General features: G+C 44.2%; 1 protein-coding gene and 1 long non-coding RNA gene across 6 annotated transcripts in view; both read right to left on the reverse strand.

The window, feature by feature from the left end:
* The window catches only part of LOC140735548 (uncharacterized), a 72,864-nt gene that overhangs the window by 33,942 nt on the left and 11,078 nt on the right, over window positions 1-27,844 (reverse strand). For 3 of the 5 annotated variants that reach the window (XR_012100773.1, XR_012100776.1, XR_012100777.1), the window contains exons 3-4: window positions 19,509-19,620; window positions 14,944-18,275 (exon numbers count right to left, since the gene is read on the reverse strand). This is a non-coding gene — a long non-coding RNA (uncharacterized lncRNA). Of the gene's footprint in view, window positions 1-14,943; window positions 18,276-18,659; window positions 18,829-19,508; window positions 19,621-27,844 lie in introns of all 5 variants that reach the window. The other 2 variants (XR_012100774.1, XR_012100775.1) reach the window with 2 other exon arrangements.
* LOC140735543 (endogenous retrovirus group 3 member 1 Env polyprotein-like) lies at window positions 4,947-13,099 on the reverse strand. The gene is made up of 2 exons (XM_073060729.1): window positions 12,352-13,099; window positions 4,947-7,466 (listed from the first exon to the last, which is right to left on the reverse strand). Exon 2 carries the CDS (start codon window positions 6,415-6,417, stop codon window positions 5,503-5,505), a length of 915 nt encoding a protein of 304 aa, XP_072916830.1. The 5' UTR covers window positions 6,418-7,466; window positions 12,352-13,099; the 3' UTR covers window positions 4,947-5,502.

Raw genomic sequence — 27,844 nt, forward strand, 5'->3', positions numbered from 1 at the left:
TCTGTTATTAGATCTTGTAGAGCTGGGGTGATGGAATAAATGGACTTCAACCTCTGAAGTGCCTGTTGGATCCCTTTCCAAGCAGTCTAAACTTGCCAAGCCACGTTTTATCAGCAATATCTTAAGTATCAACTCTCAAGCAAAAATGTAGGGATATAGATGTTCAGAAGTAGTGCTGGAACACTAGAGTATTTTAGAGCTCATCATTATAGTACATGAAACCTGGTTTAAACATGTAGTTGGCATCTACATGCTGTTCAGAAGTAATTCATTCACAATAGACAAGAAAATCTGTAGATGCTGAAAATCCAAGCAACAGACACAAATCTGGAGCAACTCAGCAGGTCAGGCAGCATCTATGGAAGAGTACTGTTGACATTTTGGGCTGAGGCCCTTTAGTAGGACTGGAGGACAAAGCTGAGGAGTTGTTAAAGGATTGGAGGCGGTGAAGTAAAAAGCTGGGAAGTTGATTGGTGACCATCCTGCCTGTTCATTGGCAGCAGGGCTGTCCCACAATTTTCCTTTGCTACATCGATGACTGCGTTGGTGCTACTTTCAACATCTATGTGGAACTCATTGACTTCATCCACTTAGCCTCCAATTTCCACCCTGTTCTCAAATTTACCTGGTCCATTTCTAACACCCCTCTCCCCTTTCTCAATCTGACTATCTGGAGACAGCTTATCTATTGATGTCTATTGTAAACCCATGGACTCACAGCTACCTGGACTATACCTCCTCCCACCTTTCAGTTGTTTAAAAACACTGTCTGCTTCTCTCAATTCCTCTTCCCCCACAACTGCTCTCAGGATGAGGCTTTTCATTCCAAAATGAGATGTCCTTCAAAGAAAGGGTCTTCCCTTCCTCCACTATCAAAACTGCTCTCAACCATGTCTCTCCCATTTCACGCACATCTACTCTCTCCCCATCCTCCCACCACCCTACAAGGGATAGGGTTCTTGTCCTCCCCTACCACCCCGCCATCCTCTACGTCCAGCAGATAAATGTCCACAACTGCCATCTCCAATGGGATTCCACCATCTTTCCCTCTCCCACCCCTACACTTTCTGATTTCCACAACTCACTGGTCCATTCGTCCCTCTGCTCCTGGCAAGAACAAGAGCTACAAAACCTCCCTCCCTACTATTCAGTACTCCAAATGGGTCCTGGTAAGCTGACCTGTGAGAGTTCGGTTTATGTACTGTGTCTGGTGCTAGCTGTGTGGCTGGTACATCAGTGAGAGGCAATGCAGATTGGGAGACTACTTTGCCAAGCACCAATGCTCCATCCACCAGAAAAAGTGGGATCTCCAAGTGGCCCACCCATTTTACTTCAGCTTCCCATTTCAATATGTCCATCCATGGCCTCCTCCATTGTACTGATAAGGACACACTCCAGTAGTAGGAGCAACTCCTTGTATTCTGTCTGGGTAGCTTCCAACCTGATGGCATGAGCATTGATTTCAGCTTCTGGAAATGCCCTGCCCTCCTCCTTACCACTGCCCATCCCCTTTTTCCTTTATCTCCTTGCCTGCCCAATTGCTTCCCTCTGGTGCTCCTCCCCTTTCTTTCATGGCCTTCTGTCCTTCGATTCCCCCTTCTCCAACCCTGTATCTCTTTCATTGATCAACTTCCCAGCTGTTTACTTCACCCCTCCCCATCCCAGTTTCCCCTATCATCTTGTTTCTCACCACTTTTTAACTTCTCATTTTTTCTCCAGTTCTGAAGGGTCTTGATCTGAAATGTGAATTGTGCTCTCCCACAAATGTTGCCTGGCCTGCTGAGTCTCATATTTACATCTTCTGCATATGAAGATTTTCTAAGTAACTTTCATCAAACCCTTTCAGCCAGCAGTGCTGCTACTTGTGGCATTCACATTCCTGGTCTTCACTCCTTCACTGAACTTCTGTTCTCTCTACCCTTCCTCATATGAACTGGAAACGTTAGAAGTTTTGAAATTGCAGAAGATCAGCAGTTACCAAGCTAAAGCTTGGATCATCTTCAGACAACCTGTTGCATTTCCAGCATCTGTAGTGTTTTGCTTTTGGGGTTTCCCCTTAACCATTTAAATTGTTGATACCAGATGATAGCTCGAACTGCCAAACCTTTATATTCAATTAATCGATGAATTCTTCCCAACTCTCCGTCATCCATTGGTGATATTTTTGCCTTTTCCAAAGCTGATACAGAGCTTTTACATTTTCATGGTATTCCAAAACATTAAGTATGTTCCTGTTGCCTTTTTATTGGCCTTCTGTGGGGTTGCCTGATATATTTGGAAGAAATTAATCTGGTGAGCTTGTCAGTACTATAAAGGATTCCCGAAGTATGTTCCAACTTCTGTCAGGGATATCTAGAGATCATACTTCTTGTTGTGCATTTAATACTTAAGTAAAATTTGAGTAATTTTGTAAATATATTTGATTAACCATTTTGTTGTCTTGCATAATTCATTACAGGTTACATGTAAAATGTCATGCACATGTCATTACATCACCACATAACAGCGCACCTCACTAAAGTAAAAACTAAATGTAGACGAGTTATCCCTGGCTCATGTTTTTCTTTCAATTAGTTTTATATTTTGGAATTACAAAACATAACACACCTGTGCTCAAAGACAGTGCATTCTATAGAGTGAATAGTAACTTCACTAAAGTTGATGTCTTTGCATTAAAACAAACTTCAATCACGTTACTAATTTTGATCTTTGGTCTGCTTCTATCTCAGTGACTAACTCGTCTGTCTATCGATCTAAACTGTCCTGTGATTAGGCTATGATTAAGCAGGGGGGAGGGGAGGATTTAGTGGGCGGTCTGGCTCGAAGGGCCTGTTCCACATTGTATGTCAATAAATAATTAAATGGAGCTTCAGCAGGTTTGCAGATCAATAGAATACATTGAATTCTACATTGCACAATAAAGATGAACATACATAAACCAAGGAACTTGTATGGATCATAAGGATGCTGATTCAGGTCACCTAGTCATTGATCCATTACAAAATACAGTCCATAAAATAATAATTCCTTGGTTTACTAATTTGCAAATTTAATAACTGCCATTCAACTAAAGTGAATATAATCACATGAAAATTCAGAGCACAAAAACCGTGGAGCAATGTAGATAATAGGCATTTTCTGGAGCAAACAAAGACAGGGTTTGAGGGGTAGCCAATAGTTAGACTCAGGAAAGGGAGAACAGACTTGAGGACTGGAAATAGTTTATTTAGCAGGTCCTTAAAGCCATGCCACCCAATTTACCCTAGTCTATTTACAGGACAATTTACAATGACCAATTAACCTACACGGTATGTCTTTGGACTGTGGGAGGAAACTGGAGCACCTGGGATAAACCCATACATTCCACATGGTAGACACACAAACTCCTTACAGAGGATGCCAGGGTTGAACGCTGAGCTGTAATAGTGCTGCCCAAAAAGGAGTAAAGAAACATAATACAAGAATGAATAGACCCCAATGCCACTGCACTTTACAGTATGTTAATTTCTTGTCACAATGTACCCGCCATACATATATATATAGTATGTTCATAATTATTCTGCAGACAGGTTGTTGTGACTGACTACAACTGAGCCACAAAGAAGCTGTAACTGGGAAATGAAAGTCTTTATATCATGCAGCAAACCTTCCATTTCCAAGATGGCGGTGCGACGCAGCTTGCAGTGGCCACTCCGGAGCTGATTATCTGTTATTTGTGAAGTGGGGTGCCGTGCGCAATCATAATCGATTGAAAACGGACGTGGGAGCACGGAGGAACATCGGGAAATCTCTAGGAAGACCTTCGTTGCTGCTGTGAGGTGCGGGACTCTGCTGGGAAGAACAGGCCCCCAGTCCTCGGGGTCGCATTGCCGATGGCTGTTGGCGGGTCCGTCTTAATACGCTCAGCAGAGGATGGTGTTCGGAGAAGCTGTGCCAGAGGGGTTAGTCGGAGGTTCGATGGACTCAGAAACCGCTGCGGTCAGGTCGCTTTCGGTGTGTGCTGTGTCTGCGAGGCTGAGTCGGGCAGCGCCGTGGAATTCCATAGCGGGAGTATTCCCTTCTGCCGCCAGCGTGGAATGGCGAGTCTGTCAGGACCCTGGGGACTTGTGGAAACTGTGTGGTGATTTCTTTTCAACTTATAGTCCTTTAACATCTTTGGACTATTTTTACTGTGCCCATGGTCTTTTTTTTTAATCAATTATGCTATTGTTTGCACTGTTGTAACTATATGTTGTAACTATGTGGTTTTGTGCAGGTCTTGTAGCTTTAGTTTGTGGTCTTGTTTGGTGGATTTGGAGCACCTTTCCGGGGAACGCGCTAAGACAGTAGCGCGATATTAATATGCAGCAGCCTCTCTGGACTCTGGATTGGGGATTGCCAAACATTATGTGGATTTCTGGTGTAGTCTGTTTTGTCATATGCTTTTGTGACATCATTCTAGAGGAACGTTGTCTCATTTTTTAACTGCATTGCATTTGTGGTTTCTAAATGACAATAAACTGAATCTGAAACCTCAAGAAGAGCAAAACATCAGAAGAATCCAAGAAAACCCCTGCCTCAATGTTTTACACTTCAATTAACTAGTTTGAATTGTTACAATCACCTAAATATTTCAAATGTACTCAAACAAATTTACATAAATACATATTTACAATGGTAGTACATCTCATCTGGCAGAACCCCTTCAAAGGACAAACACCCAAAATACACCCTTTTGTTAGTGTTGCAGGAGGTCCATGAATATACAGCTAGGTTAAGTAACTTAAGAGGATTTGTGTAGTTTCACATTGATTCTATTGTATCTGTTCTACTGTGAATGCCTGCACGAAAATGAAACTCACACTAGTATACAGTGACATATACATACTTGGATAACAAATTTAACTATGCCTTGGGTAACAAACAGCTTTAACAATGTCAGAAATAACTCACACCATGAGTCTCAGCAAACTGCAAAGCGGCAAAGCTTTATTTTTCACGAGTCTGCAGAGTCGGACCCAAAACTGCTCCAGCAGTATTGAGCCCAGAGCATTACATTTCATTTCCTTTTATACAGTTTCAAGTAGGTTATCACGTGTCCCTCAGTTGCTGTATCATTCCTACAATTATTCATAGTCAGCTCCACTCTCCCCCTCCCCACAGGCTTGTACATTTCGGGGGTCACATACACATTTTCTCATATCCTCTGTCCTTGGAGTTAGCCATCCGCAGAGCCATGTCTGCCAAGTTTTCAAACACTCATCGGCCTTGGAGTTAGCCACAAGAGTACAGCTTATCTCCATCTGTTTCATCCACCTCCGCTCTCAGCTCCTAGCTTAATGACTCCCTTTTAGTTCTTCATGATTACCACAAGGTACAGATTGTACCTATACAGTTTTGCAAGAATCTTATATCCTTATTTAGCAATGTGTCAGCATATGTTTTGTAAGCTTAGATCTTAGCACAGTCTAACCTTAACCCTTTCACTTCTTACAATTCCACCCTTTTTCTTTTTAGAGTGTGCTAAGGATTTGTCCAGGGATTCCACTCTTCCAGTTCTCTGCCTCGTTGCAACAGCATTTTAGCCGGGTCAGCTGGGTTCCCTGGCTGCATTACCTGTACTACTACTCGCGTTATTAATGCTCTCAAGCAGGGTATTAAGCATGGTAATATGATTATCATTATGAGTATTCCGCCAAATATTAACAGGGCTATTCGCCACCAGCTTCCTCCCAGCAGACTATCCAGCCAACTCAGGTTCCCTAAGGATCTCCAAGTTTGTACTGGCACATGGGCCAACTTCCGAATTTTGTCGGATATTTTCAACACTGCCTTTCCATTATCATTTATCTTTAGGCAACAGTTTGTCAGATTGAACTTTCCACAGACCCCTCCCTCGGAGGCCAATAGGTAATCCAATGCTAATCGATTTTGGTATATGGCTGTTCTCATCTGGCTTTGCTGCTCAGCCAGCAATTCCAGAGCCAATGCGGTTTGGTTGGTGATCACCCCTACTACAGCTTGTAGGCGTATTATTCGATTTAACATATATACCGGGGTTCGGTAACCCCATGACCCATCCTGGGCCCAAGTTGCTGGTCCGTAATATTCAATGATGCGTGCTGGAGGCCACTCGTCGCCCCATTCTCCCACCTTTATCTCCCGCTTCTCCCTTCTCAGTGAGTCAAATAACTTGATTCCCAATTCCCTATCTTCATCCTGGGGTAGGAGGAAGAACTCTGGCCTTATAAGGCCTAAGAAACAAACTCCTCCCCATCCTTTCGGCAATTTGGTGTATGCCTGATTCCCACAAATCCAGAACAGACCTTCTGGGACAAATCCTCCTTTCCTTGCTTTCCGCCAGGCTTTCCAAACACTGGGAATTCCTTCGTACGGGTTATGCCCACTGCAATTCCAGATTCCCGAATTGTTTCCCATAGCCGTACAATTGTCCTTTGCCCCTTTAGTTATGTACCAAGTCGGCTCCTCGGGCCACCAAGTGGCATTATTTTTTTGTTTTAGCCAACTTTATACTCTGACATGGGCTTTCTCCTACTTTCACCTTCCCTTTTCTTTCTACACATACTTGTCCTTCCGGATAGTTTGTTAACTTCCATTCTTGCGTCCTCCCAGTCCTTTTCTTATCCCAATCATGAGCCAATAGCTCCCACACACTCAAACTCTCACCTATCCATGGCCATTGCTCGCTCATGTGGGGTCCCCCACAAACCCAACAGTCACTTACATTTAAACTTGTAGCTATTCGAGTTGCTAAGTCTATAAACAGGTTTTCCTTCATTTCCGGTCTTGTTTTTCCATAGGTTCCCCATTCTTCTCTGACTCCACCAAACTCTGCCCTTCCTTTTTCTTTCCTTTCACATATCCATTCTGTCTCAGGGCATGTACTTTCTCGTACACTCCAACTTCTCCCTTCTCCTTTTTCTTCTCTCACTGATCCACCGGGGTATCCCCTGTTCTTTCTCAGGGTATATTTTATTCCTCCCTCTTCACATTCCTCTTTTTCTTTTCCATAACATTGGTCATTTACATGTGAATGTGACACAAGGGCCCCGGGTCGTTCTTTTCCTTTCTCCAAAACTCGGTTCCTACACTTGTCACATTTCCCTTCTATTTTTCCCACATACAGAATTAAATATATTACAGTCAATAATGTAACAGTCCACATTGAGTTCATTTTTGTTGCCTTTTCAGTTTCACCACCAACGGTTCTTCACTGGGAACACAGGTCCACTCCGTGTGTCCCTCAGGCTTAACTGGTCCCTTTATTCTGGATGCGTGGGTCCACCCTTTCTCTTTTGTTCGTACGGCCGCCTCGGTGGTTAACAGGACCTGGAAAGGGCCTTCCCACTGTGGTTGTAACTTCTCCGGCTTCCAGGTCCGTACCAGAACCCAATCTCCAGGCACGATCTGATGTAAAGCAAAGTCGAGCGGCGGAGTCTGGGCCAAGAGACCCTTCTTCCGCAGTTCTGCAAAGGAACGAGATAGTGCCAGTAAATAGTTCCTTATAAAAATATCACCCCCTTGTAGCGTGGGGTACCCTTCTACCTTATTCCAATACGGGAGTCCAAACAGCATTTCATAGGGGGAGATTCCTATATCCTTCCTGGGTGCTGTTCGGATTCTTAACAGGGCGATGGGGAGACACTTAGTCCAGGGTAACTTGGTTTCTAGCATTAATTTGGTCAATTGCGCCTTTAAGGTACTGTTCATCCTTTCCACCCGTCCCGAACTCTGGGGATGCCACGGGGTATGGTATTTCCATTGGATACTCAATGCATCACAAATCAACTGGTGCGTCTTGGAGGCAAAGTGTGTCCCTCTGTCCGAGTCTATGGACCCCATGATCCCATATCTGGGGATTATGTTTTCTAGTAGTATTCGGGCTACTGTAGGCGCATCGGCCTTTGTGGTCGGGTATGCTTCCACCCAGTGGGTAAAATGATCCACTATTACTAACAGGTACTTCCATCTCTGCACTGAGGGTAGTTCGGTAAAGTCGATCTGGACTCTATGGAACGGTCTCATGGCCAGTGGCTGGCCACCTCTTGGAGTGGATCGCATCACTTTCTTGTTTATCCGCTGGCACGTCGGACATCCAGTTATCTCTTGCTGGGCCAGTGTGTATATTCCTTTGCATACATAGTCCCTCAGAATTGTGTCGCACATGGCCTGTACTCCCCAGTGGGTTTGATGGTGCAACTGTTGGAGGATGTTGCGGGTTACTTCCTTATTTAGTACCTGTCTCCCATCCGGGACCGTCCATTTACCATCAGTGTCTTTTCGGGCTCCTAGTTGGTTCATGCTATCAATCTCTATTTGGGTAAACATAGGTTGTTTAGTAAGTCCTTCCTTCACTGGTATCAAGGTCAGGAGTTGGATCGGGTCTTCAACGGCTGCTCGTTTGGCCTCCCCATCGGCTAGACGGTTCCCTACTGCTTCAGGTGTTGATCCTTTTTGGTGTCCGGGTACATGTACTACCGCAATCTCAGTTGGTAGGGCCAGGGCTTCCAATGTCATACTTATCATTTGCTCGTGTGCCAGTCCCTTTCCTCTGGCCGTTATCAGTCCTCTTTCTTTCCATATCTTCCCAAAGGTATGTACTATCCCATAGGCGTACTTAGAGTCAGTGTATATTGTTCCGATCCTCTTCTCCAATATCCTCAGAGCCCTCTGGAGTGCGTATAATTCGCATGACTGGGCCGACCAGTTTCCCGGTAATCTCCCGGACTCCACTATTCTTTCAGTCTCTCCGTCAATGATGGCATATCCGCTGTGCCGTACTCCATCAATACATCGTGAGGATCCATCTATATACAATTCCTGTCCTTCTCCCAGGGGAACTTCCTGTAAGTCCTCCCGGCTCTTTGTTTGCAAGTCCAGCAATTCAATACAGTCGTGTTCTGACTCCTTTTCTTCTAGTCCTCCATAGAGGAACTGGGCTGGGTTGCAACTGGAATCCTTTGCGAAGTTTAGGTCTTCTCCGGTCATCAGTATAGTTTCGTACTTTAGAATGCGGGAGTCAGTGAGCCACCGATGTGCCTTCTGGGCTAGTAGGGTGCTGACCGAGTGGGGAGAATGTACTGTGATCTTCCCCCCAAAGGTTAGTTTCCGGGCTTCCTCTACCAATACCGCTGTCGCTGCCACTGCTTGGATACAGGTGGGCCATCCACGCGATACCGGGTCTAACATTTTTGACAGGAAAGCCACGGGTTGCCGCTTTCCTCCTCTTAGTTGGGTGAGTACCCCTTGGGCCATTCCTTCGGCATTGTTGACGTACAGCTGGAATGGTTTTTCCAGGGCTGGCAAGACTAACACCGGAGCACGGATCAATTGCCCCTTGATATAGTTGAATTTTTGCTCCTCTTCCTTTGTCCATTTTACTGTTTGCTCATCTTGCCCGAGTTTATCATACAGAAATTTCACCAGGGGAGTATAATTCTCAATCCAGATTCGACAATACCCCACTAACCCCAGGAACTGTCGTATCTCCTTCTTGGTACGAGGTAGCGACATCCCTGTTATTCCAGCTATCCTTTCTGGGGTAATGCTTCGCTGTCCCTTACTGACCCGGTGTCCCAGATACCTTACTTCCTTTTCCACGAATTGTAACTTTTTCTTGGAGACCCGTAGCCCCTTTTTCCCTAGGAAGTTCAGTAATCTGATGGTATCTTCCTGCACCCCTTTCTGTGTTGGCCCGGATAGTAATAAATCATCCACATACTGTAGCAGTTGGTTCTCTGGAGCACATTGGAATTCCGCTAGTACTTGCTCCAAGACCTGCCCGAATAGGTTAGGTGACTCAGTGAATCCTTGCGGCAGGACCGTCCATCTGAGTTGTCTTTTCCGCCCTGTTGTAGGATTTTCCCATTCAAACGCAAACATGTCCCGACTGCTTTCTTCTAGCGGGCAACTCCAGAAAGCATCTTTTAGATCTATTACACTGAACCATTCATGGTCAGGGGAGATTTTACTCATCAGGGTGTACGGGTTGGGTACTACCGGGTATCGGGTCTGGACTACTGCATTTAGACCCCGCAGGTCTTGTACCATCCGATAAGTCCCGTCCGGCTTTCGCACCGGGAGGATTGGGGGTATTATATGGCGACATACATTCTTCCAGCAGTCCATCTGCGATCAGCCCTTCAATTACCGGCTGCAGCCCTTTTCTTCCTTCCATCGCAATGGGATACTGCTTCCTCCTTACTGGGCGACCGTCCGGTAGCAAGGTGATCTGTAGAGGGCTGATGTTCAATCCTCCCCTATTTCCCTCTCTATACCACACCTCGGGCTCTATTTTCTGGTCGTCCTCTTCTTTTAATGCGAATAATTTTACTATTATTTCTCCATTGTTCGGCACTGTTCCAATGCCCAGTTGCACTTGCAGGTCCCTTCCTAATAGGTTGAATCCTGCCGAGGGCAGCAGGAGAAGGTCTTGCCTTGTTGCCCTATCTTCATATCCGACTTCCACATTGTCCACAATGGACACTTGTATCGTTTTTCCTCCGATACCGGATACCTTCATTACTCTTGTTCCTGTTCGGGCGCCGGGAGGTATCTGGATTACACTGGATCTTTCAGCACCCGAATCTACCATAAAGGTTGTATCTGACCCTTGGGGACCTAATTTCAGATTTACCAGGGGTTCCTGTCGATAGTTTCTTCTCCCCAAGGGTAGGAACCCCCGACCCCCCTAGTCTTCGTCCTCCATCATGGCATATGACCTGACCTCTCGCCGATACTTAGGACATTCCCGTTTAAAATGTCCTTCCTCGTTACAGTGGAAGCATCTTAGAGTCCTTCGCGTTTTCCTTCCTGGTTCTTGGCCATTGCCTCGGTCTGACCACGTTCCCCTCTTTTCCCTGTTTTCTGTGGTTACTTGCCGTACTGTCTGAACCATTATCCTAGCGGTATTTTTCTGTTTCTCCTCGTCTCTTCTTACAAACACCTTCTGCGCTTCTCGCAGTAATTCACTCAAGGGTTTTGAATTCCAGTCCTCTATCTTCTCTAGTTTCTTCCGAATGTCTGGCCAGGCTTTCGATACAAATTCTACCCTAATTAGCTGTTGTCCCACCTCTGTCTCCGGGTCTACCCCCGCATATTGTTGCATATTTTTCCGAATTCTATCCAGGAAGTCAGTTGGGGTCTCATCGGGGTTTTGATGACTTCCAAATGCCTTATTGAAATTATGACCCTTGGGGACCGCTTGTCTTATTCCCTTTATCAGGAATTCCCTCATGTCTCTCATGTTTCCTCGTCCTTCAGGAGTCTGTTTGTTCCAGTTTGGCTCCGTGAGGGGAAACTTAGGTGCCCCTTCGGTAGTCTTTTCTTTCTCCCACATAACTATAGCCGCTTGTCTTATCATTTGTCTCTCTTGGGTTGAGAATAACGTCCCCATGATGGAATACATTTCATCCCAGGTGTATATATTAGGCCCGAGGAACTGATCCAACTGTTCAGCCAGTCCCATCGGATCTTCCAGGAGGTTCTTCATTTCTTTTTTAAAGGTTCTTACCTCAGTGCTGGTCAGGGGAACATTCACATACCCCGTTCCCCCATCAGGTCCACTCATCGGGACCTCCCTTAAGGGGCATAACTTGGGCTCCTCTTCCTTTTTCACCCGTTGTCGTGTCCGGGAGCGCGTCATAATAAAGGGGGGTCCTGATTGTGGTGGATTCCCTTCCTCCCACTTCTTCCTTTCTTTTTCTAACCACTCATCGTATTCCTCTTTTCGTTTTTCTTCTTCTTCCGCCCATTCTTCCCGTTCTTTTTCCTTTTCAGCCTCCGCCTCCCGTGCCGGATCGTCCGGTTGGAGGGGGGCAGAGGGAGCCGCCTCCGGTTGTTCAGGCCGGGGCACGTAAGGCGGAGGTAAATGATTCAATACTTCCCAAGGAGGTTTCTCCTTGTTCTTTGTTTCCAATTTGTAACTTCTGGCTGAGTCTCCTGGCCCCGAAACCCAGCAAGAGGCGTATTCACTTTCTTCTTCTTTTACATTTGGCTTAGAGTTTACATATATGTTTAAGGCCTGTCTAACCCAATCCTCATCTGACCCAAATGGTGGCCACCATACCGAGGACCCTTTTATTGGCTGTTTGGACCATGATTTGCAATATTCTACCATTCTCTTTTTCTGCTTTCCCTTTGTTCGTCCATATCCCCATCCTGCAAACATTCTACCGAGGGGGCTATCAGGAGGTACCTTCGGGAACAAACCCGAACTCTCCGGCTCCTCTTCCTTTGAGCTTCCCCCTCCCATTATTCCCTTCCCGGCCCGGTTCTTTTTACTCTAGGTGTCGTCACACCTAGTTTACCCGGTCACACCCACCTAGATCTCAGTTAGCTAGTCTCACTTACCCGGTGTGCCGTAGAACCGTCTCCTTTCCTCCCTGCTTTGCCGCCTTGCGCTGTCCGGATCTCACTCGCTCAAGCCGTTTCAGACGACGAGCAAGGAATCAGGGACTGCCGAACTCGGCAGGGTGCACCTTCTCCGATGTCCTTCCTCTCGCCCTCCACGACCGGAGTGGGGATCCCGGACGAGACCCCCAGCTGTCAGAAATAACTCACACCATGAGTCTCAGCAAACTGCAAAGCGGCAAAGCTTTATTTTTCACGAGTCTGCAGAGTCGGACCCAAAACTGCTCCAGCAGTATTGAGCCCAGAGCATTACATTTCATTTCCTTTTATACAGTTTCAAGTAGGTTATCACGTGTCCCTCAGTTGCTGTATCATTCCTACAATTATTCATAGTCAGCTCCACTCTCCCCCTCCCCACAGGCTTGTACATTTCGGGGGTCACATACACATTTTCTCATATCCTCTGTCCTTGGAGTTAGCCATCCGCAGAGCCATGTCTGCCAAGTTTTCAAACACTCATCGGCCTTGGAGTTAGCCACAAGAGTACAGCTTATCTCCATCTGTTTCATCCACCTCCGCTCTCAGCTCCTAGCTTAATGACTCCCTTTTAGTTCTTCATGATTACCACAAGGTACAGATTGTACCTATACAGTTTTGCAAGAATCTTATATCCTTATTTAGCAATGTGTCAGCATATGTTTTGTAAGCTTAGATCTTAGCACAGTCTAACCTTAACCCTTTCACTTCTTACAAACAATGTGCTAGTAGTGGAAACATACATCTTAGCAACACATACATAATGCTGAAGGAATTCAGCAGGCCAGATAGCATTTATGGAAAAGGCATTTTGGGCTGAAACCCTTCATTAGGACAGGAGAGAAAGATGACAAGTGAGAGTAAGGAGAGGGATGATCAAGTAGTACAAGGTAGTAGGTGATTGGTGAAACCAGAAGGGGAGGGATGAAGGGCTGGGAAGTCAATTGGTGGAAGATAAAAGGGCCGGAGGAGGAATCTGATGGAGTTCAGAAGGCCATTGAAGTAAGTGGCTGTGGTGAACTACATATACCTGTCTGGCCTGCTCCTGTGGCTCCTCCCACAGACCCCTGCTGACTGCTCCTGTGGCTCCTCCCACAGACCCCTGTATAAAGGCGATTGAGGCCTGAGCCCGGCCTCATTCTCCAGGATATAGTGTTGTTCATTCTTCCAGTCAATAAAAGCCGATATCTCGCTTCTTACATCTCAGAGTGAGTTATTGATGGTGCATCAGTGGCGGAACATGGACTGTTAGCCCATGGCTTCCTCTATTGCTATGATGAGGCCACACTCAGGTTGGAGGAGCAACACATTCCATCTAGGCATGAACATCAATTTCTCAAGCTTCTGGTGATTGCACCCCCCACCACCATTCCCCTCTCTCATCTCATCATCTGCCTCTGGTTCTCTCCCCCCGCCCCCACCCCCCGACTTCCCTTTCTTCCATGGCCTTCTATTTATCAATGGATTTCCCCCTTCTCCAGCCCTTTAATCTCCTTCACCAATCAACTTCACTCTTCCCCTTCTCCCAGTTTCACCAATTGCCAACTTGGCTTTCCAACATCTGCAGATTTTTTTGTGATTGGAAACAGTCATCTGTTGTTATTCGCCATGTGTTTTCAATGGGACAGAGAACATCCCACACTCAATTGATTTCACAAGCCACAAAGTATCAGTTGGAAGTTAAATTGTGTATAAGTCTTATTTCCTAAAGATTGGTTATCATTTTTAATTCATAATTAGTATTTTTTATTTTAGTGATAGTGTAAAGTAGGCCCTTGGAGCCACACCATCCCAACGAACCCCGAGAAACCCAAATAACCCTAACCTAATCATGGGACAATTTACACAGACCAATTACCCCGTCCAAAGGCATGTCTTTGGGCTGTGGGAGGAAACCAGAGAAAACCCATGCATTCCACAGGGAGGACAGAGACTCATTTCATAACTCCTGATCGATACCCAACAGGGCCAAAGGGTATTTTATATCAAATTTGATATAAAATGCAACTACATTTGATATTACCTATACACCCATGCCATATAAAAATAATTTGACAAGTAATTTATAACTTCCCACATGACTTTATTCATAATCTATTTCTCATCATAACAGAACACACTAACACAAGATCATGAGAAAATGATTTTATTTTAATTCATTCTTTCATAAATGCTTATGTTGCTGGAGCAACAGCAGACTGGGACCTCTGAACAGACACACGGGTGTGAGTTTTGGCCAGGTGATCAGTGAGCTCCTAAGAAGGAAAAACATATTTGAAAGCTGGCAATACTGGCCAACGAAACAGATACCACCACTAAATACAAATACAGTGTATTACCTAGAAGTTAATTTAAAAATGTATTTTATTCTGCACGGTTCAATTTAGTACTGGCATTGAAAGGTTAAATGACTGAATTTTTTAAAATTTGCAAATCATTTTACTTTTATAATCATGTTCCACTAAATTCAGTTTAAGTCAATAATACTAAAACAGACTTATGACTCTACACACATAGCAGAACCTCTCTAGTGTCTTTATAGATGACTTTGGTTACCTGGTAAGGAGCCTTGGTAAATAGTCTCTTTCCAAAGATCTGGGATCAGATAGCTGTAAGTCTTAGAGATGGCATCAAAGGTAGCTTTAGCTGTTGTTATGAACCCCAGTTTCAACACCTGGGATGGTACATGATGGACTGGGAATCTGTGTGTTATGTAGCTCAGTATCAATTCTTGGAACAGTACGTGATGTACTGGAAATCTGTGACTTTGTTTCTTGTAGTGTCACGCCATGATGTACCCCAACAGTATAAAAGCAGTCGCGTAGATTGCTCCAGAGACACACTTTGGGAGAGACCCACTTTGGTGGAGAGTCATTGTGTTTGGACAGCAGAGTCATTAGTGAGAGTGAAGAGGGCAAGCTTCGATCGAGCCCAAAAGGGAGTGGGTAGTCGATAACGCTGTGCATTTTGGAGGTGACTGACATTTCGTAATCCAAACGTGGATTTTTGGCACCCACTTTGGTGCCCCCTGTAAAGTCTTGGGTGTGTGGTGACCAGTCCAAGAAAAGGGACTTCTCATGTCAGTTACATGGTAGAATTCTCACTTTTTGTGGAATCTTTGTAGACTCTTCGAAACAGACCACATTGTGAACTCGCTTCCACTGTAAAGGTACGGTGGCAGCTTTGTGAAATCAGCATCCAAGAGGTACTGTATGTTTGCCGATTCGCCTTCAGAAAGTTTCAGTGGCCATTTCAGCGTATCTCTGCGAGACTCACTTCTTCGCTGTATTTTGAATCTCTGTCTTCAAGATCGTCACTTCACTACACTTCGAAACTAAAAGTCTCTCAATTCCGCCATGAATTTCTTGAAACTTTCTGAACTGACATTCTGAGACTGTACTCCAGCAAGACTCTGGACATTGTTAAAAGATGAATTGCTTCTGTAAGGATAGTTAAACTGGACCAGAGGTAAATCGTCATACTCAAAGACGCTACAACCCCAGGCGCCCAAAGGTCAATGGTTGGAGCTGGCCACCACATCCCTATCAGTTATTATTTGGATAGCCTACTTGTACTTCCTATCGTTGTAGTTGGTATACTTATCCCTGTTCTTCCACTGAGTTGGGTACCTGCTGGTTTGGTGTTGCTTTTGCTTGGCACTTAGTTTTTCACGTGATTGCAGCCACCATCGACCCAGCTGATGATGGCATTCAGGCTAAGGGATAAAATCACCCCCGGCATTCAACTGCAAAACACAAAACTTTTACCTGGAATCATTACTGCCTGCTTTGTGAAGTTGACGTGGGTAAAAAATGCAACAAGTGTGTATTTAATTTTGATCAACATTGTAAGTGGCTCAAAAATTGTGTCGGAAGCAGAAATTACCAGTACTTCCTGGGCTGTGTTATCTCTGCTCTCCTTAATAGTGTGATAATCATCACCATTTCATGCACTGTGTTTGTTGGATTCTTTATAAATCCAAAACTGCTTCGAAGCAACCTAAAATTTGGATCGGTAAATGATGCAAATACCTGGCTTGTATTTCAGCCATATTTTTCCATTCGTACAAACGTAGCTACTATTCTTGTTCTCACTGTGGTCACTACTGGACTAAGTCTGACTGCACTGATACTTTTGTGTCAGCTTCTGTTCTTCCACTTCTACCTCATGTGGAAACGACTAAGCACTCCTGAAGCACTTTTCCGCCCGTGAATGGCGAGTGTCGAAAGTCTCACCACAAAATGATGATATAAAAGCTTTACGATTGAAATCTAATCAGAATACAGAAAACATGGCATCTCATCAAAACGGTAATCCTCACGTTCACTTTGAAAGCACCTCAACAAATATGATCAATATCAGAGTATCATCAGGATGGTTTCAGGATAGAGGATTAAATTTTGCCAACAGTTCCTTCTAATCGTAATCAAGCCAGGATAAAGAAGATTTCACAGTTGAAGAAAAAAAAAACGAAGACTTAAAATGTCTGCAGGTAGAATTAAACACGAGGCTGCAATCAGCACCACTAAAGGACCAGTCCCACCTTCTCAACCACCACCAGCTCTTGCTGCTGCTTTTCAGAATTCAGTGCTCTCTCCCCAAGCCTTCCCAGCGATGGATTATCTGACTCCTTTATCAATGGGCACTGTCCACTCCGTGCGGGCTGCAGGACCTCCAGCTGAGTATCATTCAGATTCTGCAGAGTCCATGAATGAAATCCCGGTGGTCCAGACAATAATAGGCAGTGCAGCAGTGGCCATGCAGACCAGCACAACCTACCACAGCACAGAGGACTCCTTTAGAAATTCCCTTCAGACTGCGATTTCCAAAGAGCGCCATAACAAAAGACCAGATCAGACAACTACAAGCAAAAAAATCGAAAGGCTTGGATCCAAGCATTGAACAGTTTTACAGAGATCTGCCTGTGAATGACAGACACAAGAGTGATGAAATGCCTCTTCCTGAATAAAGATAGGGCCTAAACCTGGATCTGTGAACTGAAGACCATCCAGATTCTTTCCCCATGTCAAGGATAACTTGGCTGAAAAAGCAAATACAGCATCTGAATGAGTTTCATGTTCAATGGATTTCAAGGTACGCATGTTAAAGCTGGGTCCCAGTGTTGGTTAATGATGGTGCAACTACAGGAAGTGGTTTGTAATACTACATATCCATTGTGGAATAAAGTTGGTCACGACTTCGGAATTTAAATAATTAGCATATTTTTTATATTCATATATAAATGAGTTGATACTTTCTATGAAAATATCACTCCAAAAGAGATTCTAATATGTTTCATTCTAGTATTTTTGTATGAATGCTATTTATCACTTAGCATGTATCTATATACATAAGGCCATTTCTTAAATGGAACTGCTTCTCGGGGACAGGTTCAGTGTGATGATTTTTAAGTATCACATCAGTGGTCGACGGTGCTTCTCCTTATAGATGCTGCCTGGCCTGCTGTTTTCCACCAGCATTTTGTGTGAGTTGTATTTTAACATTCTGTTTACCATCCAATTAACAAATTGTTCATTGTGACAATCTGACGGGGAAAAAAACCATCATTTAACAGCTTCTTTTCAACACTTCCCTAAAACCATAGCATTTACTTTGTGTGGCCTTGGCAATCTTTTAATTGCAATGTGACATTGCTCTTGTTTTATTGAAATTTTATTTGTATGATATTTTTTTTTAAAAGACTCTGTTGAGAATTGTTCCCAAGTTTAACCGTTTGGGAGCTATAGATGCGTAGTGCTGTTAACATCATATTAAGTTAGTCGCTTGTGTAATTTTCCATATTTCTGCTTGAGTGTCAATAAACTTAGTTGTTTTGCAATAACTCCTTGACTCCATTCCACATCCATTACTGCTGGTTCCACACAATACTGTAAATAAGCAAAACAAATTATCCCAGTTCAGTTAGTTTCAAAAATGAAAATTAAAATTCAGTGTTCACCTTAAAAAAAAACACCCACATCTGTAATCTCCCCCATTTCCCTCTCTCATTATTACAGACCAGCAGGTTAATTATGCAGAACTGAGACACACAAAAAATATTTTAAACTGAGCACAACTAAGTTATAAAATCACATAATTTATAATGGTCTCCAACCATTAACTAACATTGGTGTCAGTAAACAAATAATTTCATATTGTTCTACCTTCAAACAATTACAACTCCAACACCAAGTGATTCACAACTTTTTCCACAAAAGTTACACGTAAAAATAAGCAGAAATGCTTTAGCCAGGATCAGGACTCTGACTTACCAAAGTTGCCCAGTGTAGCTGTGCAGCCTCTGGCTGAGGTGCAGCAAGCATCAACACCAGCCATCTGGAGTAGTTTCTTGGGTACCGGTGCTGAGACTACAGGCAGTCCCCGGATTACGAACGTCCGACTTATGGACAACTCGTATTTACAAATGGATTACCATAAAGCCTTTTATATTGAAAATTTGAGTTAAATACAATGGTTCATAATAATGAACGCATGCACTACGTTGTGACACTCATAAAAACATTGTGTGGCTTCAGCAGTTCGTCGGCTTGAGGAAGGAGAACGCCATCCGCCATTTTAAGTCAAATCACATTGCCGTTAACATTGTGTTGAGTGTGTAACTTTGTACTTGGCTTAAATTTTTCTCTTATTTACCCTTGTAACCATGCCTCCAAAGTGTAAATCCGATGCACGTGCTGGTGATGCATCAAAGAAAAGGAAAATGATCACAATTGAAAATAAAATGGAAATAATAAACCAATTGGAAAGAGGTAAAACGCCATCGGTCACTGGAAAAGCATTAGTCTACAGTTGGTCAACAAAAAAGGATAAAGTGATGATAGCATTTAAAGGAAGAAGAGTGGGACCCAAAAACTCCAGAACCAAAAAAGTTTTTGACGAAAGAGTTAGCTGAAGCCTTTTGTCTCATTGAAGCAGGGATGGTAAAGTTAGAGGAGCAAGATCCTAATACAGAGAGGTTCACCAAAGTTTACTGTACAGTTACTAAGGGCCTCAGCTGCTACAAGGCCACTTATGACAAGAAAAAGAAAAGCTCTGCATAGAAAGATAAAATATATACTAAGACATTTAACTAACTGACGCTAAATAAGAAGCGTACGTACCTGTTCCGACTTACCTACAAATTCAACTTAAAGACAGACTTAGGAACTATCTTGTTCATAACCCGGGGTCTGTCTGTAAACCAGCACCACATAGGGCAGGGATCAGGCGAACCTAAATTGAATCACATCAGCCTGTCACCTGTATAGAATACATTTAACAAGTAACATTTTATTTTCAAAGTGTAAATGGAACACTAAGTTTCTGCTTTTAATAACTCTAACACTTCATTTTACAAGATACTCAATGAAAAATTGACAGTTCACATTTTAGTCAATTCTCAATGACAAAAACAGAAAACATTTTTATAGTGCAAAATGCTTGCTCAAGTTAGTGGGCTCCAGAAAATTTATGCAGCATTGTGTAAAACTAAGTTTAATATCACAACAAAAATGGGTAATTTGACTGAACTGCACTGAGCAAGATTGCTCCAACTGACCCTGCTCAGTACTAGCATCTTTGGCTTTGACATCAGTGACGCTGAAGAGTTTGAGTCCTTACACACTTTACAAATAAGTGCAAGATCAGAATAGGGTTCATCAAACAATCTGAAGAACTCAGCAGCATTGGTGGGCAAAAAGCATTATCAATATTTCAGGTCAAAGTTGTACATGAGCAGAGTCAAGTTTATAACCCAAAACATTAAAAATTCCTTCCCAACCCCCATAGATGCTGCTCAACCCACTAAGTTCTTCCAGCAGACAGTTTATTGCCACAGATTCAGCATCTGCAGTCCCTTGTGTTCTTCAGAAACAGTTTCGTCTGATTAATGATCTAGAGCAGTGGTTCCCAAAACAGCTGTTGACACATCCCAGGTGGGAGCTTTCAAGAAGGCAATAAAAGTAAAGGGGGTGGTGAGTGTGCAATTGGTAGCAAGGGCACAGCTAGAGGATTACAGACTTAATTTAAGAAGTGAATGACTTATAATGTATTTTATTTTGATTACAATGATCATGCAATCACCCGATCTCCTGCTAACCCACCATTCTCTTAAGACTTTGGTCAAAGCACTTTACAGTTAAAAAAGGCGTATATGACAAATAAACTCTTATTCAGGGATGATGATGGCAGAGCTTTACATTGAAACATTGGTTATAATCAATACCTGTCTCCAGCTGGAAGCATAAGAGTTTATTCACATTATAGTTGAAAAGCAATGCGACTCTTCGGTATTTGGCATATCACGAGAAATCCAGACTGAAGAGATCTGTCTTTTTCCAGGCCTGGCCCATGCTTTCTGGCTGTTCACTACTGTAGTACAGAACAATATTTGAGGCTCCTTAGGGCTGTCATAGCAGTGGGGGAGGTAAACTATTAAATGTTTCCAATGACATGTCTTAAATAGTCTCTGATAACTAAGTCCAGTTCCCGGCCTTCACGTGAGGCTTAGCTACTAAGCTTGGCGGAACTGTTCCTACTGAAAGGGCAAAGGCAGGCTACTAGTGCCTTAAAAACAGTCGTTCTGGGCAGATAGAGCTCGTCAGCCATGGTTAGTAGCTCATCATCTAGAAGGAAAACACTAATCTCAAACCACTACTGTCTTGCAATTATATCCACTTACGGTGAAGGTTTTGGGAATATATTCCAAAGAAAACCCGAGGCAGTCCTGCGTTGAGTTCAACGCCAGTTGGCAACTCCTACATCACTGCTGGTGCCAAACTGTATGGATCTCTGCATTCCATTGGATTCATTAGCTTGCTTGCCATATCGTACTGCCCTGGCTTGGGTTATCCAATATAGATGATAGATAGATAGATAGATAGATAGATACTTTATTCATCCCCATGGGGAAATTCAACTTTTTTCCAATGTCCCATACACTTGTTGTAGCAAAACTAATTACATACAATACTTAACTCAGTAAAAAATATGATATGCATCTAAATCACTATCTCAAAAAGCATTAATAATAGCTTTTAAAAAGTTCTTAAGTCCTGGCGGTTGAATTGTAAAGCCTAATGGCATTGGGGAGTATTGACCTCTTCATCCTGTCTGAGGAGCATTGCATCTATAGTAACCTGTCGCTGAAACTGCTTCTCTGTCTCTGGATGGTGCTATGTAGAGGATGTTCAGAGTTTTCCATAATTGACTGTAGCCTACTCAGCGCCCTTCGCTCAGCTACCGATGTTAAACTCTCCAGTACTTTGCCCACGACAGAGCCCGCCTTCCTTACCAGCTTATTAAGACGTGAGGCGTCCCTCTTCTTAATGCTTCCTCCCCAACACGCCACCACAAAGAAGAGGGCGCTCTCCACAACTGACCTATAGAACATCTTCAGCATCTCACTACAGACATTGAATGACGCCAACCTTCTAAGGAAGTACAGTCGACTCTGTGCCTTCCTGCACAAGGCATCTGTGTTGGCAGTCCAGTCTAGCTTCTCGTCTAACTGTACTCCCAGATACTTGTAGGTCTTAACCTGCTCCACACATTCTCCATTAATGATCACTGGCTCCATATGAGGCCTAGATCTCCTAAAGTCCACCACCATCTCCTTGGTCTTGGTGATATAGCTAGGATTTCCATGGTTGACCTCGACTAGCAGAGGTGCAAAACAAATTGATCTGATTATTTGTCACTACTTTGAATTTTCTTTCAGTGCATCATAATTAAAAATATTTTATAGTATTTACGTAATGTCAAGTCAAGTCACTTTTTATTGTCATTTCAACAATAACGGCCGGTACAGTACACAGTAAAAACGAGACTTTTTCAGGACCATGGTGCTACATGAAACAATACAAAAATTACACTGAACTACGTAAAACAACAAAAAAAACTACCCTAGACTACAGACCTACCCAGGACTGCATAAAGTGCACAAAACAGTGCAGGCATTACAATAAATAATAAACAAAACAATTGGCACAGTAGAGGGCAGTAATTTGGTGTCAGTCCAGACTCTGGGTATTGAGTCTTATGGCTTGGGGGAAGAAACTGTTACATAGTCTGGTCGTGAGACCCTGAATACTTCGGTGCCTTTTGCCAGATGACAGGAGGGAGAAGAGTTTGTATGAGGGGTGCGTGGGGTCTTTGTGGATGCAGCGTGTAGTATAAATGTCTGTAATGGCAGGAAGAGAGACCCCGATGATCTTCTCAGCTGACCTCACTATCCGCTGCAGGGTCTTGCAATCCGAGATGGTGCAATTTCCGAACCAGTCAGTGATGTAGCTGCTCAGGATGCTCTCAATACAACCTCTGTAGAATGTGATGAGGATGGGGGGTGGGAGATGGACTTTCCTCAGCCTTCGCAGAAAGTAGAGATGCTGCTGGGCTTTCTTTGCTGTGGAGCTGGCATTGAAGGGCCAGGTGAGATTCTCCGCCAGGTGAACACCAAGAAATTTGGTGCTCTTAACGATCTCTACTGAGGAGCCGTCGATGCTCAGTGGAGAGTGGTGGCTCCGTGCCCTCCTGAAGTCAACAGCCATCTCTTTTGTTTTGTTCACATTCATTGACAGGTTGTTGGCTCTGCACCAGTCCGTTAGCCGCTGCATCTCCTCTCTCTAAGCTGACTCATCGTTCTTGCTGATGAGACCCACCACGGTCACGTCATTGGCGAATTTGATGTGGTTCAAACTGAATGTTGCAGCACAATTGTGGGTCAGCAGAGTGAACAACAGTGGACTGAGCACACAGCCGGGGGGGGGGGGGGCCCATGCTCTGTGTGATGGTGTTGGAGATGCTGCTTCCAATCTGGACTGACTGAGGTCTCCCAGTCAGGAAGTTATCCAGTTGCAGAGGGATGTGTTCAGACCCAGTAGGCTCAGCTTTCCAATCAGTTTCTGAGGAGTGATTGTGTTGAATGCTGAAGTCTATGAACAGCATTTGAACGTACGCATCTTTTTTGTCCAGGTGGGTTAGGACCAGGTGGAGGGTGATGACAATGGCGTCGTCTATTGAGTGGTTGGGACGGTACACGAACTGCAGAGGGGTCCAGTTGGAGGGGGGGGGGGCAGCAGGGTCTTGATGTGCCTCATAATGAGCCTCTCAAAACACTTTATGATGATGGATTGAGTCAACGGGACAGTAGTCATTGAGGCAGGACACTGAAGACTTCTTCGGCACGGAGACGATGGTGGTGGCCTTGAAGCACATTGGAACGACGGTGCTGCTCAGGAGATGTTGAAGATTTCAGTGAGAACATCTGCTAGCTGATCTGCACATCCTCTAAGCACTTTGCCAGGAATATTGTCTGGTCCAGATCCTTCTGTGGGTTGACCCTGCACAGGGTTCTCTTTACATCGGCCACGGTGAGACACAGCACCTGGTCACCTGGAGAAGGGGTGGACTTCCTCACTGCCACATCATTTTCCGTCTCAAAATGAGCATAGAAGTTGTTCAGCACATCTGGGAGGGAGGCATCACCCGCACAGTCAGGTGATGTGGTCCTGTAGTTGGTGATGTCCTGAATGCCCTTCCACATACGCCGCGTGTCGCCGCTGTCCTGCAAGTGGCTGTGGATTCGCTGGGTGTGTGCACGCTTTGCCTCTGATGGCCTGGGACAGTTTGGCCGCCATGGTTGTTAGGGTTGCCTTGTCACCTGCCCTGAAGGCAGAGTCACGAGTCATGAGCAGCGCACGCACCTCTGCTGTCATCCATGGCTTCTGGCTAGCGCGTATAGTGATGGTCTTGGACACAGTGACGTCATCTTTGCACTTGATGTAGCTAGTCACTGATGCCGTGTACTCCTCTAAGTTGGTGGAGTAGCCATCGGTTGCAGCCTCCCTGAACATGTGCCAGTCAGTGTGCTCAAAGCAGTCCTGAAGAGCAGAGATGGCTCCTGCTGGCCAGGTTTTCACCTGCTTCAAAACTGGTCCGGAGCATCTGACAAGCAGTCTGTCTGCTGTGATTAGCATAACAGAGATGTGGTCTGAGTAACTGAGGTGGGGGCAGGGCTCCTCCAAGTACACGTCAGGAATGTTTGTGTAAACAAGGTCCAATGCGTTCGCACCCTCGTTGCAAAGTCCACATGCTGATGGAATTTGGGGAACACTGACTTGAGGTTTGCGTGGTTGAAATCTCCGGTGACAAAAAACAGTCCATCAGGGTGTGTGTTCTGCAGTTCGCTAATAGCCCCGTACAGTCCACAAAAACAGTCCATCAGGGTGTGTGTTCTGCAGTTCGCTAATAGCCCCGTACAGTTCACAAAGAGTGCCTCCTTAGCAGCACAGAGTTTTGCACCATTCCATATTGATATAAACACACAAGCCACCACCGCGAGTCTTATCGGAAAGAGCTGCACCCCTGTCCGCTTGAAACAAGGCGAGCCTGTCCAGCTGAATGGCGGTGTCCAGGATTCCATCAGTGAGCCACGTCTCTGTGAAAACATACGCACAGCAGACCCTATACTCCCACCGAGTGTTTCGTTGGAGTCGGATGTAGTCCAATTTATTGTCCAGGGAGTGGACATTGGAGAGCAGAATAGACGGGAGAGCCAGCCATCTAGGGTTTGCTTTTTGCCTGGCACGGGCCCCTGTCCGCTTGCCTCGCTTCCTCGCACACTGCTTACGATGTACGCACCTACAGCACCAGCATCAGGTTACTCCGAGGACTGTAGGCCCGATCCCCTCAGCAAGCTGAGGTCACATAATTTAACCAAATCTTCATGAAGGTTTGTTTTTGGGTGATCTTTGTATTGTAGCAAGTATCTGGTGATGGTAGAATGTCCAGAAAGGGAGAAGAAAGTGCTGAGGACGTGCTCTGGGAGCAAGGAGCCGGCAACCCAAAAAGATTTGGGAACCACTTATAAAGAATCTTGGCTGAATTGTTTTAAATTGCCTGTATTAAATATATTAAGGCTCTCAAGAGTGAGGAAAAGGAAACATGATATGCCAATTTGAGAAGCTTTTATAATTACACTATCTTTTGTCAACAAAACTAAAAGTCCCATTCATTGTACCTTTTTACAATTAGACCAAAGACAAGAGGAGCAGAATGAAGCCATTCAGCCCATCAATTCTACTTCAACATTCCATCATGGCCAATTTACTATCCCTTTCAAAGCCATTCTCTGCTTATCCCCGTAACCTTTGACGCTCTGACCAACCAAAAACCTGTCAATCACTACTTTAAATATACTCAATGACTTGGCCTCTACAGCTGTCCAGGCATTGCATTCCAGATTCACCACCCTCTGGCTACAGAAATCCTCTTCTGCATCCTTCTATTCTGATGCTCTGCCCACTAGTCCTAAACTCACCCACAATAGGAAGCATGCTGTCCACATCCATTATCTAGGCCTTTCAATATTCACCAGGGTTTAGCAATATCCAGTCTTTCTAAACTCAAGCAAGTACAGGTCCTGAGCCAAACATTCCTCATATATTAACCCTTTCATTCACAGAATCATTCTTGTGAACCTCTTCTGCACCCTCTCCAATGCCAATACACCTAGAGCCCAAAACTGCCCACAGTACTCCAAGTGCTGTCTGATCAATGCCTTATAAAACCTCAGCATCACCTCCCTGCTCTTATATTCTAGTCCTCTGAAAGTGGATGTTAACATTGCATTTGCCTTCCTTACCACTGACTCAACCTGCAAGTGAATCCTGTATGAGAACTCTCTAGTCCTTTTGAACCTGATTTTTGAATTCTCTCCCCATTTTATGCCTTTATTCCTTCTGCCAAAGTGCATGACTATACACACCCCTGCACTACATTCCAACTGCCATTTCTTTGCCTAATCCCCCAATCTGTTTAAGTCCTTCTGCAGGCTTCCTGAACAATCTATGTATCATCTGCAAACTTGGCCACAAAGCCATCAATTCCATCTAAATCACTGAAATACAAGGTAAAAGGTGCTCCCAATATTGACCGCTGTGGAACACTAATCTTCTGCAGCAAACCAGAATAGGCTCTGTTGTTTTAACTCTTTGGCTCCTGCCAGTCAGCATTCTTCTATCCATGCTCATATCTTTCCTATAACACCATATCAAAGGCCTTCTGAAAACCTAAGCAAGCAACACCACCAACTCTCCTTTGTCAACCTTGCCTGTTATTTCCTCAAAGAATTCCAACAGATTTGTCAGACAAGATTTCCCCTCAAGGAAACTATGCTGACTTTGGCATGTTATATGCCTCCGAGTACCCCAAAATCTCATCCTTAACAATGAACTCCAACATTTTCCCAACCACTGAAGTCAGGCTAACTGGCCTCTAATTTCCTTTCTTCTGCCTTCTTAGAGTGGAGTGACATTTACAACTTTCCAGTCCTTTGGAAACATTCCAGAATCTAGTGCATCTTGAAAGATCACTCCAAAACCTCTTCAAGAACCCTGTGATGTAGTCCATATGGTCCAGGTAACTTACCTACTTACAGACCTTTCAAGCTTTCCAAATACCTTCTCCCTTAGTAATAGCAACTACACTGTTGTGCCCTGACACTCGAATTTCTCATGTACTGCTTTTGTCTTCCATAGCGTAGACCAGGGGAAGGCAACCTGGTATTTTGACTGGCCTGCGAGCAAAAATTGGGATGCTATGCTTATCTAGCACACGAGCGATTTTTCCTTATTTTGAGTGTTTCACGTGACCACACTGATGGACATGCATAGCGTCTTGTTACACTGGCCCCAGGTTCTGTTTTGTTCCAAACTAAACACAGGTACATATGAATGACGGGAAGGCAGATTACCTTATTAATATATATTAGATACTCTCCATGCACGCGCCGGTTTTCAGATGGGATCGTTCAAATTTGTAAACAAAAACAGCATCACTGTGTTTTAACAAGAAATCCATGCTAAATATCCAGATGTTTCCATGTGCTACGATACTTGTTGAATAACTCATGCTTCGAAATAAAATCGAAGAAAATAATTCCAATGGCAATGAATGCAAAACGCAGGAAGGTAGACACTGAGTGCCAAAATTTCCAAGACACCTGGACACTAGATTATTTCTTCATTGAGCAAGCTGGGAAACCAGTTTGTCTCATTTGCCTAGAAAATGTTGCTGTGAAGAAGGTGGCAAATATCGGGCGACATTAGGAGACCCGCCATAGTTGAAATTTCAACAAGTTTACTGGGCAAGCAAGGAAAGATGAAGTTGAGCGAATGAATATTGTTTGTCCTGAAAATAAATTATTTATTTGCATCTATCAGCCTGTCAGCAAGAATGATCACACAGCAAGTTGATCATCTGTCCCCTTCCAAACAAATTTGGTGAACTCCGCTCTCATGCCTCCGCAATTCTCTTTATTCCATTGAAACATTAACTGTAGCTTCTCTCTTTCAAACTGCAGGGTGAATTATATTATATTATAATCACTGATTCCTAAAGGTTCCTTTACTTTAAGCTTCCTAATCAAATCTAATTCATTACACAACACCCAATCTAG

This window comes from Hemitrygon akajei, chromosome 11, assembly GCF_048418815.1.
Source record: "Hemitrygon akajei chromosome 11, sHemAka1.3, whole genome shotgun sequence".
NCBI classification, from domain to species: domain Eukaryota; kingdom Metazoa; phylum Chordata; class Chondrichthyes; order Myliobatiformes; family Dasyatidae; genus Hemitrygon; species Hemitrygon akajei.

Excerpts from the sequence above, each read along its gene's own strand:
- LOC140735543 (XM_073060729.1), bottom strand. The coding sequence starts at position 6,417 with ATGGGAAACAATTCGGGAATCTGGAATTGCAGTGGGCATAACCCGTAC.